This window comes from Cornus florida, unplaced genomic scaffold, assembly GCF_030987335.1.
Source record: "Cornus florida cultivar Cherokee Brave unplaced genomic scaffold, ASM3098733v1 CherokeeBrave_3.0.0_Hap2_Chr11, whole genome shotgun sequence".
NCBI classification, from domain to species: domain Eukaryota; kingdom Viridiplantae; phylum Streptophyta; class Magnoliopsida; order Cornales; family Cornaceae; genus Cornus; species Cornus florida.
The window spans coordinates 125,628,515-125,643,341 of NW_026775581.1; the positions used below are offsets into that span (position 1 = coordinate 125,628,515).

General features: G+C 35.5%; 2 protein-coding genes across 2 annotated transcripts; one reads left to right on the forward strand and one right to left on the reverse strand.

The window, feature by feature from the left end:
- The first annotated feature begins 4,931 nt into the window (after nt 1–4,931).
- On the forward strand, nt 4,932–10,855 carry LOC132283250 (L-ascorbate oxidase homolog). The gene is made up of 9 exons (XM_059785175.1): nt 4,932–5,755; nt 6,081–6,265; nt 6,621–6,730; nt 7,555–7,825; nt 8,838–8,934; nt 9,104–9,449; nt 9,552–9,917; nt 10,282–10,360; nt 10,496–10,855. Exons 2-9 carry the CDS (start codon nt 6,122–6,124, stop codon nt 10,691–10,693), a joined length of 1,611 nt encoding a protein of 536 aa, XP_059641158.1. The 5' UTR covers nt 4,932–5,755; nt 6,081–6,121; the 3' UTR covers nt 10,694–10,855.
- A 2,532-nt stretch (nt 10,856–13,387) lies between these two features.
- Nucleotides 13,388–14,827, reverse strand: LOC132283251 (dof zinc finger protein DOF5.3-like). Its single transcript, XM_059785176.1, has 2 exons — nt 14,702–14,827; nt 13,388–14,563 (listed from the first exon to the last, which is right to left on the reverse strand). Exon 2 carries the CDS (start codon nt 14,551–14,553, stop codon nt 13,609–13,611), a length of 945 nt encoding a protein of 314 aa, XP_059641159.1. The 5' UTR covers nt 14,554–14,563; nt 14,702–14,827; the 3' UTR covers nt 13,388–13,608.

Below are 14,827 nucleotides of genomic sequence, written 5' to 3' on the forward strand. Positions count from 1 at the left end.
TGCCATGTTTTTTTATTGTTATGTTTTTACTACTACTTTTAGGTGATCTATGTGAGAAAGGCCCAGGCCCCCAGTCCTAGTGGGTCGGACTAGAGTCTTGGACCCCAGTCTGAGAAGGTCAGTCTAGACCAGGCCGGGTATCCATCCCTAGATGTTTATTATTAATTTCCTCTAAAATTTATGTAATTTTTAAAATTAATTTACAATATATTTTAAATTGCACTTAATTTATTTCTTTTTAAAAAAAAAAAAAAAAAATTACAAAACCATCGTACTTTGAAAGTGTTCCAAAAATATCCGGCCATATTTTGGCTTTATCTAACTAAAGAATAAAATATTTAAATTTCAAAACACTTTTTTCGATTCAAAACTTTGGATGTACGGTGTTTAAAATTGAAGCACAATCAGTGGGTTTTAGAGAATTAAATCCCCCGAAAGCACTATTGTAAGAAGACCCAAACTCTTTTCATATTTGAAGTTTGTTAGTTTATTAGCATCAGCTAGTCAAATTGGTTAGCACCATTGGATTATGATGAATTTCACTTATTAGATCTTAAATCTTACTCCCAGAAGGATTAGTACGCACACATTACTAATTTGGCCTTTCATAAGCAATGCATATGAAATACTCTAATTAATTTATAAATATTTTTATTTATTTAGATTTATTTTTCCAAATTCTAATGTCAAGTAAAGATTATAATGTAATTTTTTTAAAACAGTAAGGATAAGGAATTAATTTTATTTAAGTTGAGGGATGTTTTAAAATTAATGGCATCATCCACTCACATATATAATATTAAAAATTAATAAAGAATAACTTTATAAGAGGAATTTATAAATAAATAAATAAATTATAAGAGGATTAAGAGGTTTTCTATTTTGCCCTATGTTTTTTTTTACTTCTTAACCCAATACCGATCAAGGTAAGTTTTATACTTAACCACTAAGTTTCCTAAAATTATAGACACACACATGTAGTAACGCCTTCAATTTCCTCTCTCTCTCTCCTCCATCTGCGCCTGATCTCTCTCTCCCCTCCATCTCCAGCCCAATTCTCTGCTATGGCCGCCACCACAAAAAAGCTCTATGTTTGGGCTAATGGCTATAGTAATACTGGAGGCGATGATGGTAAATTTCTGCTTTCCATCAACGTCGATTTCAAATTCTTTGTGGAGCAGACTTATCATCCTTTAGATGAATACCCTGAAAGCAGAACCAGAGGCCTCATCACCCGAGACTGTATCGGAGAGGCGTCATCACGACGTTTATACAAGTCCTTAACCTATGATTTCCTCTACACAACGATCCATGGCATGAAAATCCCCTTCCCTTTAGAGAAGATGCCATGTGAGCAGACTAAGTTGGAGAATTCACGGTCAATAGCTATTGCAACTCCGGTATATTACCCCACGCTGAATTTGAAGCAATAAACCTTGCAAAGGAGCAGGTAGAACGTTGGTTTTGAGTTCATCAGAAGGTTAATCAGATGATTATGTTGAAATCGTTTTTGGACTTTGGTTCGATCTATTGGGAAATAGGAAGAATAGTGAGGGAAACAGCTCATTTCTTGGACAACAAGTATGATCAAGATTTGGAATTGTCATTGTGTCCTTTCTTGGCCAACGAGTATGATCAAGATTTGGAATTGTCATTGTTGGAACGAGCTATGAGGGAGTACTTTCAGGAGACAATATAGAGCCGGTGAGATTTGGAGGTGATATTGATGATCAATGTAAGGATGAAATCGTCATTGGGTCTCGAGTTATTCGGATGCCATGCTCTCATATGTACCATGTCCAATGCATTGCAGAGTGGCCATTGTGCCACTTCAAGTTGTCAATCAACAAATCTGAGGTATATTAGTAGTTAGTAGTAGCATATATTGATTTCAGTATCTGTAAATACAAGAACAGGGTGCTCTGTACATTCATAATTGTGAATTATTGACTTCAATGTACAAGAATTACTATATTTTGTAGTTTTGGTCAACATAGTTACCAGATTATGGATTGGATTCATTGTTTTGCTCTCTTCGAATGGACTTTTGGATCGATGGTGATTTACTATTTTCTTTTTCTAGCTTGCATATGTATGGAATAGAAGTTGGTTCACTGTATTGCCATGGTTAGAACTTTTAAGTGTTTAATATGTTAACCAAGTCATCAACAACAAAAAATCACACCTTTGTTTTTATTTAATTTGAATCATTTCTGTGTGGATATGGATTTGGGCACATTAATCCAAATTGAATCCACATTTCAATGGAACTTTAGGATCCCATTGTTGTAGGAAAATAGGATTATAAGCTAGTAATTGTGGATGGGCCTTTTGGTGATTGATTGTTTTCCTAGCAAGGAGATGGTGTTGGTGTTGCAGTTAACGAGGGAATAGAAGAGACTAATTACATTATTTTAGGTGCTCTACATTTTGTAGTTCAAACACTGCACTAATGCACCTGAGAAAAATTCCAGTCCAGACTTTCAAATCAATCAAATAGATTTTACTAAATTTTATTGGTCATTAATGCATTAAATAAGAAAGTGAAGGTCTCACTTTCTTATATTTGATATGTATTGACGAATTAAATGTAATAGGCCTAGCAACTCGGTGTATCATTACTCAAAACAAAATAGGGGAGAAATTAATTTAACGTGTGTTGGAATTGGGTCAGTGGATTGGTCTCCTTAAACTTACCATGTGTTGTAAACTCAATTCTGTAATTTTTCTTTCAGATTTGACCTTGGGATACATTCTAATTGTCAAAAGGTCAAAAATAAAAATTAGCAGACGAGGAGTTACGTTATCATGATCCACATGTTTATATATATATATATATACATATATACACCATAGTCTCCAGAACTGCCCCCTTAAAAAAACTCTTTAAAAATAGTTTTTTTTAGGACCTGGTTGCAACACCTAAATGTTTCTCTCTTTCGAATTTTTTTCCCCATCTTCTTCATATTGTTTCCAAGCCTTCCATATCTCCCTTTCTGAGTTCTTGTCATAAATGGAGGGATAAGCTTGGCATTAAGGTACCGAGTACTTCGGGTAAAATGCTCACAAAAATAACTTTCAATTACACCTTTTAATCTTTTATGGGTGAAAGTATATTCCGTGCAGTACTTATACCGATTCCATTTGAAAAAGTGTGCAAAAACGACTCACCATCTTTTATCTCCCTTACTTCTCTCTTATATTCCTCTCTCTCCCTCTCTCTCTATCTACTTAGATCACTTTTATCTCCCTTGTTCCTCTCCTATACTCATCTCTCTCTATACTTGTTTTCATAATCTCTCTCAATCATCACCATATCACTTTTGTCTCCCTAAAATAATACATTAAATTAAACCAAATAAATATTACCATCGTATTAATTAGTAACACATAAAAGAGATGTGTTAAGAGTCTAGATAAAACAAGGATGAACTTTAAACACATAAGAAAAATGAGAGAGAGAAAGTGGAGGAGCAAATCCATCATGTATCCCGTTAGGCATTTTGATGATGAAGGAAAGAAAGGAACACAGAGAGGTAGGGGACAAATAGAAAGCTCAAAAACCTGTAATATTATATATATTATGTAGTTTACTATCCATGAAACCCTTTTAATTTATTCAAAATCATGGAGTTTTATGTTAAATAAGTAGTCTAGGGTTATATTTGTTATTTAAGTTATAAAATAAAAGAAGTGAAGTGTTGAGGTTTTTTTGGAGGGCAAATATCAATTTTTTTTTTTTTTTTTTTTTGGGTTCTTGACACAATAGTTTGATGACAATAAAAATGGTAATTAATAATGCATGTTGTTGAAATAAGAAATAAGAAATAAATAATTTTTAATTGATAAGGATTTTAATTTAGTAGTTTATTATCACTTTTTAAAAAGAAGGTTTGTCATTGCATGTTCACTCCGTATAAATATTGTCATTTTACACATTTTCTGTGTTTACGATTTTTACAAGTGGAGACTTGTTCTAAATTGGATCCGGATGGAAAGTGAATTGGTTATATATGGATTGGGTGTTAATCCCACCTACTAACTTAGACTTTTGGGTAGAGTCGCAAAGCACTCACCTGTTACAATTAGTATCAAAGTTAGACCCTGTTTTTGATTCGGTGTCACGCCAGGTATCCGGCCCGATAGGCGTCTGAGTAAGCCACATTGATGAGAATATTACAAGGAGAGACTTGCCCCACATCGAATCTGGATGTTAAGTGAATTGGATATGTATGAGTTGGGTGTTAACCCCACTTAAGTAAGTTAGTCTTTTGGGACAGATCGCGAAGCACCCACTAGTTATCGTAGCCAACTAGATTTTATATTATTCTATGTATATCATATGTAAAAAATTATAAAATCCCCCCAAAAATAATAAATTATCCCAATAAAATTATAGAATTCTATTTTTTTTAATTATTTATATATTTTCATTCTTACCCTTATTTTTTGAATTTCTTTTTGTTATCTTCAAAAGAAAAAATTGCATTTTCTTTCTATTACATTTTAACTCGCTGTCTTGCTACAGTTAGGGAGACAAAAATATTTTTACATGCTTATGTTCCCCTAACCAAATTCCTGATTCCCCCTTGATTATTAATGAACACCAAAAGTGTGCGAAACGATGTTGACATTAATATACAGAAAGGCGTGCAAAACGATTATTATTCATACATGGTAAACGAATTGTAACAAATTATATGACAGTCAATTCTATAAGTAAGGAATATGTTGAGTCACAAGAACTAATTCAATCATAAAAGCGAAATGTAAGTTTACAAATTGTACGGAGGGTGTGTTCGGACCATATAAAATTGGAAATTTAAAATTAAAATTGATAAAATTTAATTTAATTTTTTTTTTTAAATTTTATCAATTTTAACTCCAATTCTATGCTATCCACAAGTAATGCAAAGTAGCGAGGGCTGGAAAGGAGTCGAAAGGCAGGGAGAGAGAGCGCGCTAAACCGTCCGTTAATTTGTTTTTTGGTAGGTAAAACGTTGTTAAATTTATTTGTGCTAAAACTCGGAACCCTAGAAACGAAGAATTGGATCTCAGACCCGATCCACAAAACCCTCCCACTGTCCTCGCTTCCTCATCATATATATCCATGCGAACTTCTCAAAAGGCCTTAATTTTCAATCGTTCGTTCATATATTAAAAACACTCTCTCCCTACACTTTCTTCATTTAATTATGATTATTATTATTAACTCGCATTTAATGATGATCCGTTCTTGGCTGCGTCCTTCTCGCTCCTTTAGATCTCCCCTTCCTCTCTTCACCGACGTTTCTGAATCTAAACCCACACACCAATTTTATAGTTTCACAAAGACAAATAGGGGAAATTAAGAATAAACTATTTGTCATGTGTGTATCTACAATTCTACAATCTACACACACTGGATACACACGATTATTGTTGCATTTCTTTCGCGGGAAGGTTCTGCGAATTACGAGAAATTCTGGTCAATTGGGATCACTTGGGTTCTCAAAACTGAGCTAGAAATGAGTTGTGAAGAAGAAGTAGAACAGAGACAGAGAGGTTAGCATGAAGTGCGCAGCAAATGTGCTTCGGTTTCTCGGTACTCGAGACCACGTTGGCTTCATCATCATCAGCAGAGAGATGTTTCGCGGTCAACTCTTCTTTTGCAGTGGCCTCTTATATAAACTGTTTGTGTACTTCTCAACCATCGTGGACTCAGCCCTGCGCTTCTGTCTCTCTCCTCTCTTCTTGTACTTGGGCTTTCGAATTTGTAAGTATCAAGTACATCAAAATTTGCACCTGTTGAATGATAGACTAATTCAATGTATTGGTTTCATAATTGTGCCTGCATAAATATGCACTTGTACATAGTTCAGATGCAAAATGTGAATGTTCTGTTGACCAACATTTTCTGATTATCAAATTGAATTGAGCTTTTCAATTTGTGTTTTATTTTACAGTCTTGTTTTAAATTTTGGTGGTCTTGTTATGATTAGTTTCTATATTCAACCAATCAGTTGAATTGTAAATTCTCTATTCATTCAAATTTGTGTTATTCTGAACATGTTTTCTTTTACCATCCTTTTGGTGGGCAGGGATGATTTTTTGGAAGAAGAGATTCTGAATTTTTGATAAGATGAGACCGGCCATTTTCCAGCATTTTTTCCTTGGGATATTGGCTTGGTTGAGTGTCTACTGGGTGAATGCTGAGGACCCATATAGATTTTTTACGTGGGAAGTTACATACGGAACAATTTCTCCGCTTGGTGTCGAGCAAAGAGTAAATATTCAACCCATTGCATTTTGTTATTATTGATTATACTTTGTTATATTTTTTGGTTCAAAAGGGGAATCCTGTATTGGATGGGAGTATCCCTCGGGACATAGGTGATGCTCCAACATGTCTTTGCTAGTAGCGTTGCAATTGATCTGAGCTTTTCTTGAACTATTTGAGTTCAATTTGTTGAACTATTTGAAGTTCTATGAGATGTCCTAATCTACCCCTTGGGTTCGTGCTAGTTATTATCGTTATTGTTGATTGTACTTTAATTGTAATCATGAGATTAATTTGTTCTACTTTCACATATTTCCTTTAAACTTTTTTCTGGTTTGAATTTTCGTCTTGGTTTTTGCAGGGCATCCTTATTAATGGGCAGTTTCCTGGCCCCACCGTTGATTGCGTCACCAATGACAACATACTTGTTAATGTCATCAATAAGCTTGATGAGCCTTTCCTCATTACATGGTCAGTGTTTTCTTCCTTCCCTTCTCTTATGTTTGTATAAGTCATCCATGCTCATATAGGTTTGCATTTGGTTTCGGTAAAACTTGGCTTTATGATGTTTTATGCACTTCCACAAATTGACCAAGTAATGCAAAGTAGGATCAACTTTCTGTGGGTTGTAGATTGTAGGTGTTAGTAATACTGCCGGAGTGTGGGTTTATGTCTCATGCATGTGACAATTCAAGGCTGCCCCAAATGTGGATTAGACATGGATCGCTTTATGTCAGCCCAAGTGGAGACTGACTGTTTATAGGCATGGTTTGAACAGGAGAAAGCTTTCTTGGACTATTTATATCTATTTGGAGATTTTTTTTATATAATGCTATCTTTATGTACAGTAATTGGACATCCATGCATATATAGCTTTAATAAATGTGACTAATTGATGCCAACCATCTGCATTAATCCCTCAATTTTGAAGCCGTTCCTAAGTTTTTTTCTTTTTAGGGCCTTAAATTCAGCCTATGACTGATATATGGAGTAGAAAATGTAGCAAATAGTTCATTTCAAATTGTTTGAGGCTTTAACTGTTTGTAGCTGACAAATGGGAAGGAAAGGATGTTAAGTTTTTTAAAGTTCGTATGTCGCTTGTCACAAATGCAAGCATATTATTCTTCATTGATGTACCTTCCATTTCCATTCTGTGCCACCCCCTCCTCTTTTACTTGGTTGTAGCTCAGTGACAAGGTGTTGGTGTGTTCTTTTGTTGGGTTGTCAATCATATATTGTTATTCAGAGATTTTGATTAGGACTGATAAACATTAATTTTATGATGGGGGAACCAGGAATGGAGTTAAACAGAGAAAGACCTCCTGGCAAGATGGAGTGCTTGGAACGAATTGCCCAATCCCTCCTAACTCAAACTGGACATACAAGATGCAAGTGAAAGATCAGATTGGAACCTACACATACTTCCCTTCAACTTTGATGCATAGAGCTGCTGGTGGTTTTGGGGGTTTGAATATTGCATCAAGGTCCGTGATATCAGTCCCATATCCCAAACCTGCTGAAGAATTTACTTTACTCGTTAGTGATTGGTTCAAGTCTGATCACAAGGTTTGTAGTCAATAATTTTTTGTTCACTTTCCTGAAATAGTATATTGGTTTATATTGCCTTCAAAGCTAGATACACTACTGGATTTATGGAAATGCATTACTGTAATTGAGAATGATCATAGCTGGGTCGTTTTAGGCAGGGCTTGGGTTACAAGCCTAATGTATGGGCTTGTAGTTCAATTACAGGTGCATTTGGTAATTAGTCTGCAATGGTTGCAGATTTTCTTTGGGCTTGATTTTACTTGGCTGATGTCACTTACACAGTCTATGTGCATCACCTTGTACATTGTGTTTTAAATTCATATTATAGAAGCTTGAACTGACCTCAATATAAAAAACCGCTTTTATCTAATATAGAGGCGACAAATGCCCATGGAAAACTCATTATGGAGGACTAACAGAATGCACCTACTTTTGCTAAAAATTTCATGTGCGAAACAAAATCTCATAATTTTATTTATTAGCAAACTGATACCCGTAACATTTGAAGCATATAAGCATAAATAAGAAGTTTGTATTTTTCAATTCTATGCATTTTAACCATAAAATTTTATACACGCAACACTTTTATTTTTCTTTCTTTTCCTAGTAATGAGTCGGTATCTATTAACTATCCAGTTCCAATCAAGGATTTCATTTTCCCCTAACAGATGTACTTCTAAGAATTGAAAACCCAAAGTTAAATAGCCTTTTATTCCCAAACTCAACAGTGTAATCCTGAATTTCTAGAAATGTATCGAAGTTACTTTTTTAGGTTTGGCTTGAAAAAATATATGGTTCATTTCCATCACAATAATAGCACAGTTGTTTGTATAATTAATAATTGCCAAGAAAACATGTATATTCCAATCAAATAAAGATTGTGGAAATTAGTGTGTACACGACAATTATTAGGTGACCGTTCTGGCATTCCACTTTTCAATTTTATTGTGATTTAGAGGTATTTGGACGAGACAGTCAGTTGAGGTTAATTTTCACAGGGTTTAATATTGTAGTCATTGTATGCTTGCAGGTGTTACAACAAACACTGGATTCAGGGAAGCCTTTTCCTTTTCCTGATGCTCTTCTTATAAATGGAGTACGTTCCTGTTCTTTCACGGGTCAAAAAGGTAGGCATGCCCATTGATTGTCCATCTTCCATTTCCTCATCTCATTGTATTTAATTAATTTATTTATTTTCTGTAGTGAACACATGTTATGGTTGATTTCTTTCCTTTAATCAGCACTGAAAATGAAAATCTCGTTCATAATCATTGAGTTTGGTTTATGTACTTTCAGGGAATTCCTATTTGTTTAGGGTGTCAAATGTGGGATTAACAACATCAATCAACTTTAGGGTTCAGGGCCATACATTGACACTGGTAGAAGTTGAAGGTGCTCATACTATGCAGGATGTGTATGAATCACTCGACATTCATGTTGGCCAAGCTGTAGCTGTTATGGTCTACTTACATGCAACACCAAAGGACTACTTTATTGTTGCTTCAACTCGTTTTACAAAGCCCATTCTGACTACCACTGCAATTCTTCACTATGACGGTTCTACAGCTCCAGCCACTTTACCATTGCCTATTGGTCCTACTTATCATATCCATTGGTCTATGAAACAAGCGAGGACCATCAGGTACATTACATTTTTGGGATTTCTCCTTTGACATCGTGTGGAGCCTAACATATATTTTAGTTATTAATCATATAGTCTAACTTCCTTTCTTTCCCTGTTAAGATGGAATTTGACAGCAAATGCAGCCAGGCCCAACCCTCAAGGGTCATTTCACTATGGCACCATACCGGTAGTAAGGACATTAGTGCTAGCAAACTCAGCAACCAACATCAATGGCAAGCTACGTTATGCTGTTAATAGCGTCTCCTACATTAACCCAAGCACCCCGTTGAAGCTTGCTGACTATTTTAACATCCCTGGAATCTTCAACCTTAACACAATCAAGGACACACCTACTCCTGGCCCTATAGTGCTTGGTACATCAGTCATAGACACCACTCTTCACGACTTCACAGAAATCGTCTTCCAAAACAATGAGAACACTATCCAGTCTTGGCATCTTGATGGCTATGATTTCTGGCAAATCGGGTAAAGCTTCACAATTTACTAAAATTTAGCTATTTGCTTCATGTTTTATGGTAACGGGCATACTCAGTTTGTTCGTCTCCCTACTATTGCGGATTGTTGAATTAGGTCAGAGTACATTTTAATGTAGGTGTCTTTGTGTCTATACTTTGAGTATCTTTCAAGTAATTGAGAAAATAAAATGTAACACGAGTGTTATTGTTTATTCTTTGCTTGATAAGTCTTAAATCTGTCTCATGTAGTTCCCCCAGATATACAACTCCATATTGACCATAATCTGTATAAATCTTCCTATCCTTCTTGCTGAAATTCTATATCCATCATGTATAAATCATTTACTATCGACTATTGACCTCTAAAAACTCAGGTTTGGTTCTGGTCAGTGGAATTCTACTTTGAGAAGTCGCTACAACCTGGTTGATGCAACCAGCAGATACACTGTTCAGGTAACAGAGGGCAAACAATTTCCCTTCCTTACCAGAGAGTGGTTTTTGCACTTGATAAACACTGGAAGAATGTAGTTATTTTTAGAGTTCTTTGTGTTGGTGATTTGATATGGATTTAACACTTGCTCAATATAGGTATATCCAAAATCTTGGAGTGCAATATTGGTGTCATTGGACAACAAGGGCATGTGGAATTTAAGGTCTGCAATCTGGCCAAGGCAATATCTAGGACAGCAACTGTACCTCAGAGTGTGGAACAATGAACGCAGTGTGTTTACTGAGTACGACATCCCTCCAAATGCATTACTCTGTGGCAAGGCTGTAAACTTGTAGTAGGTTCTGTCATTCATGTAACTTTCTATCTTTTTCTTTTTACTTGTATAATTCAGTCACAAGGGGGTGACTGTCTCAAAGGCTAAGTGCCAAAAGCTTGACAATTGTCATTGTTTTTAGATTTCTTCGTAATCATAATCATAATAAAGATTTCTCTTGTCTCATCATTTTAATGTGGAATTTTTTGTATTCTTCCAGCAGCTTGATCTTCTATATTATGCTGCCTTGTATTGGTTACTTTTCCAGAGAGGCATCTGAAGATGATTTTCATAATCTCATCTGTTAATTTGCATTGCAGTAGGTAAAATTTTCCCATCAATTATAGCACATAATTAGTATTGGAAGAAGATAATAATGACATGTACAGTATTATATGATATAGGGAACCTTTTTCATGTGCCTTTATCCTCCCTAAATTGCTCATACTACAATTTTCTAATTTGTATTATTCGAGTTGTACAAGATCATCCGTAACTCCTGCAGAACTCTCCAAACTATCTTTGGTTTCCTAATTTTTATTTATTTGTGAATAGTAAACCAAACACATACACCCGTCTTTTGCCCCCTCGTTAGGGGGGGGGGGGGGATCCTATTGGTTGGTTTTATAAATTTGATTTGGGGTTTGGCTACTGCCTCAATTTCGAATCCACTGTTTTTCCTGAATTTTGCCTTTTCATATTAGTTCGGTCTCCTAATTTTTTTTTTTTTCGTATCAGTTTGCCTTTGTATGGACTTTGGAGTGGCCATATTTTCGAACCTGTTTGGGTTCTGAAAGTATAGTTAATGGTTTGGGCCAGGCTCTGATTCCGGCGCGCACAATGGATTCATATTGAAAATTTGTTTGTTATACCGTGAATCAAAATTACATCCGAAATCAACCAAATGCGGTTTCATTGATGTAGCTAGTTTTAATATAGAAACAAAGGAAAACTGTTGTTATAAAGATCTAATCTATATATAGTATATAATAGTATATGTTACAAGAGAAAAATAAATAAAAATTTCTTACCCAAAAAAGACTACGAGTAAAAATCACGTTTTTTTTATTTTTTTGTTTGTTAAAAAATTTATACATTCATTTTTTTTACTTTGAAAGATAGAGGAGTTATGATAATTAAAATAACTATTTCGTTGTATCTATGAATGAGAGAAAGTATGAGTATGGTGGAAAATGGTATGATAATAGCAGGCAAGACGAAGAAGATGACAAAAAGAGGGGCAGTAGATTTGTTGTGGGCTTACAGTCAGATGTCTCAAGTGAGATATGGTTGCGGTACTCAGTCATAGTATCATATACCATTCTTCTTTGTCTTTTGGTCTAATAAAAACCATTTGCCAATGACTCTTCCCACTTGAGAGGAAAACTGACCAAATACCATATTTTGTAATTTTGTATGTTGCCTATAAAAACCTAGGAGACTCTTTATGGGCTGTCTGTCTGTCTTTCATTTAAAATTTTGCTTCACTTTTAATTTTCCACAAATCGTCCGCAGAATTACATCTTCAACCATTACTGCTCTTTAATTAGTCACTTTAGTGTTAAAAAATGAACCATGTATGTATAAGAACATGGTTACTGAAGGAGCCTTGCTATACCCTCTATTTTTAAGTAAAAAATCGAGAGTTTAAATTCATATATTAACATTTTAAATTAATTTTTAGATAGAATTTGATGTAACATATATTTATGACTTTTTTTTTTTTTTTTTGTATGTACCATTGTTTAAATTAATTAATGTCTTTGCAACAATTGCACTAGTAGTAGAGGCAGCCACCCTCATTGAAATTTATTTTTATTTATAAAATTTCTTATAATTTTGTTATAATTTAAAAACTGTCCTCACTCGATTTTTGATAATAAACTATTATATGTGTTTGTTATTGTGGTCGTTCCATCTCATACAATTTTCTCGTCTGCTACTTTGTCACATTTAAAAGATATAAAGAGGCAATCTAAGAAAAAGATTTTCCTTTTGTAATTTGATCTTGGAAAGTAAATACTTCTTGGAAGTTGAAAATTAAAATTGAAACAGGAGAAGGAGAGAGAGAGATTTGTGTTCCAGTAATGGAAGAGAGAGATGATTGTTGATGTTGCAGTAGTGGGGTGGTGGTGTTGAGTTAAAGTTTAAAAGTGAAGGGAATATATATATATGTATACACACACACACACACACACACATATATATCATTTCAAATCCAGAGAAGCAAAGCAGCAGACACAAGTCTCTTGGATAAGGCTGCAGCTGGAATCCTTCCAACTGTAAGAATCAAATTGCTGTTTTAAGGAAACTCTTTTCAAAGGCTGCTTTTAACCCTTCATTCATCACTTCCTCACATGCCCTAACAAATCAACGAATCTTCTTCATCTCGATCTGCCATTCACCCACCACCCCACCACCACTACTGTCACCATCTCATCTCATTTCAAAACCAAATCTTTAACTCTGAATATTTTTAATTTAATTTATGACCCTCATTGAGTCTATATATATACACATCTATATATGTATTATAGAAAAATATATTAGTTCGTGTATCAGAAATTAATCTCACATTATTCTGTGTAAAATGAAAGCTAACACTCACCTGTCGAGATAATTGAACTAGTCCATGCCATTTGTTTCATGATATTTTATGTAGGATATATAAATGCAATATTAATTATGCAAAAAAAAAAAAAAAAAAAGCTAGCACTCAGAAACACCTAATGTTTTCCATTTGTAACACTTCCTGGTCCTTGGTACACCCTCATAATTAAACCAAACACACCTTTAAACACACATACAAAAAACAGAAGGGGAAAAAAAAAAAAAAAAGGACTGATACTACAACCATATTCATGTACCAAAACCAAACAACCATGCACCCTAAGAACAACAAACCCTAGCTCATGAAGGGAAAAAAAAGGTTCTTAATTAAGGATATGCACCATTAGTTGTTGGTAGATGATCAGACCATGAAAGTGTTGGATTCCAGTAACCCAATTCAGCTCCAGCTGCTGGAGCTGACTCCAAAATGGCCGAAGAAGGCGAAGACGAAGAAGTCATATTACTGAGAACTAGTGGTGAATGATCATGATAGTTATAATTAGCTGATGATCTAAGCCTTTGATACAGCTCTTGAATGCCACTATTTTGAGCTTCTGCACCATGAATATTGAAGCCATTATTTTGTTGTTGATGAAAATGGTTAATTTGCTGCTGCTGCTGCTGTTGAACTTGATCTTGTTGATTGTTTCTCCAGAAAGAGCTGCACAGACCAATGGAAGGAACCTGCAGGCTAAGAGCATCTAACCCTAGGGTTCGAACTGCGGACTCCGACGCCATGTGGGATCCCATCATAACACCACCTTCTTCCTTCATAGTAACAGAATTTGACATGGGATTAGAATTAGGGTTTTGGGTAGCTCTCAGTAAGGACAGCAGATGAGAATTCTGCGGCGACGCCCACAAAACCGGATTGGATGACCCGGTAACAAGGCCGGATTTTCCAAACTCGGGTGTCACTACTGTCTTCAACCGTCCTGTGGTGGCGCTTGCCTTTCCGGCAGGTGCTGCTAAGCTGGAGCTCTTGTTTTTCCGGCAGCCACCGCCTATGGGGACATTCCGGAGGGCACCTCCTTTAGTCCAATACCTGCGGCACGTCTTGCAGAAGTGGCGAGGCTGAGTGAGGTTGTAGTTGTTGTAGTAACAGAACTTTGTGTTGGAAGAATCGCACCGAGGACACCTTAGGTTTTGGTTTTCAGAGGTGGATGAGCTGGTGGGAGTGGTTGCTGTAGAAGAAGAAGGTGAAGGTGAAGGTGACGGTGAAGGAGATGGTAAGCCCTCAAGTCCAGCACCACCTAACAGCTCTTGAATCATCTTTGTAGATCTACAACAATCCAAAAACAAGAAAAGAAAAGAGGGTTAGTCTTTTTTAGTAGTGGAAAAGCTAAAGAGAAAGTAGGTTTTGTTGGTGTATAGTACTGTGTGAACTATGTGAGGGATGAGAGAGGTGGATATATCATACATATATGAATGATCACTTTGATTTGTTAGTTTTTGTTGGGCAAAGCTTTTGTGGGTGTAAAAGAATAGAGGTATGGAGGGGTAGGGCAAGCTTTAATATAGAGATAACAAGAAGAGAGAGCAATCG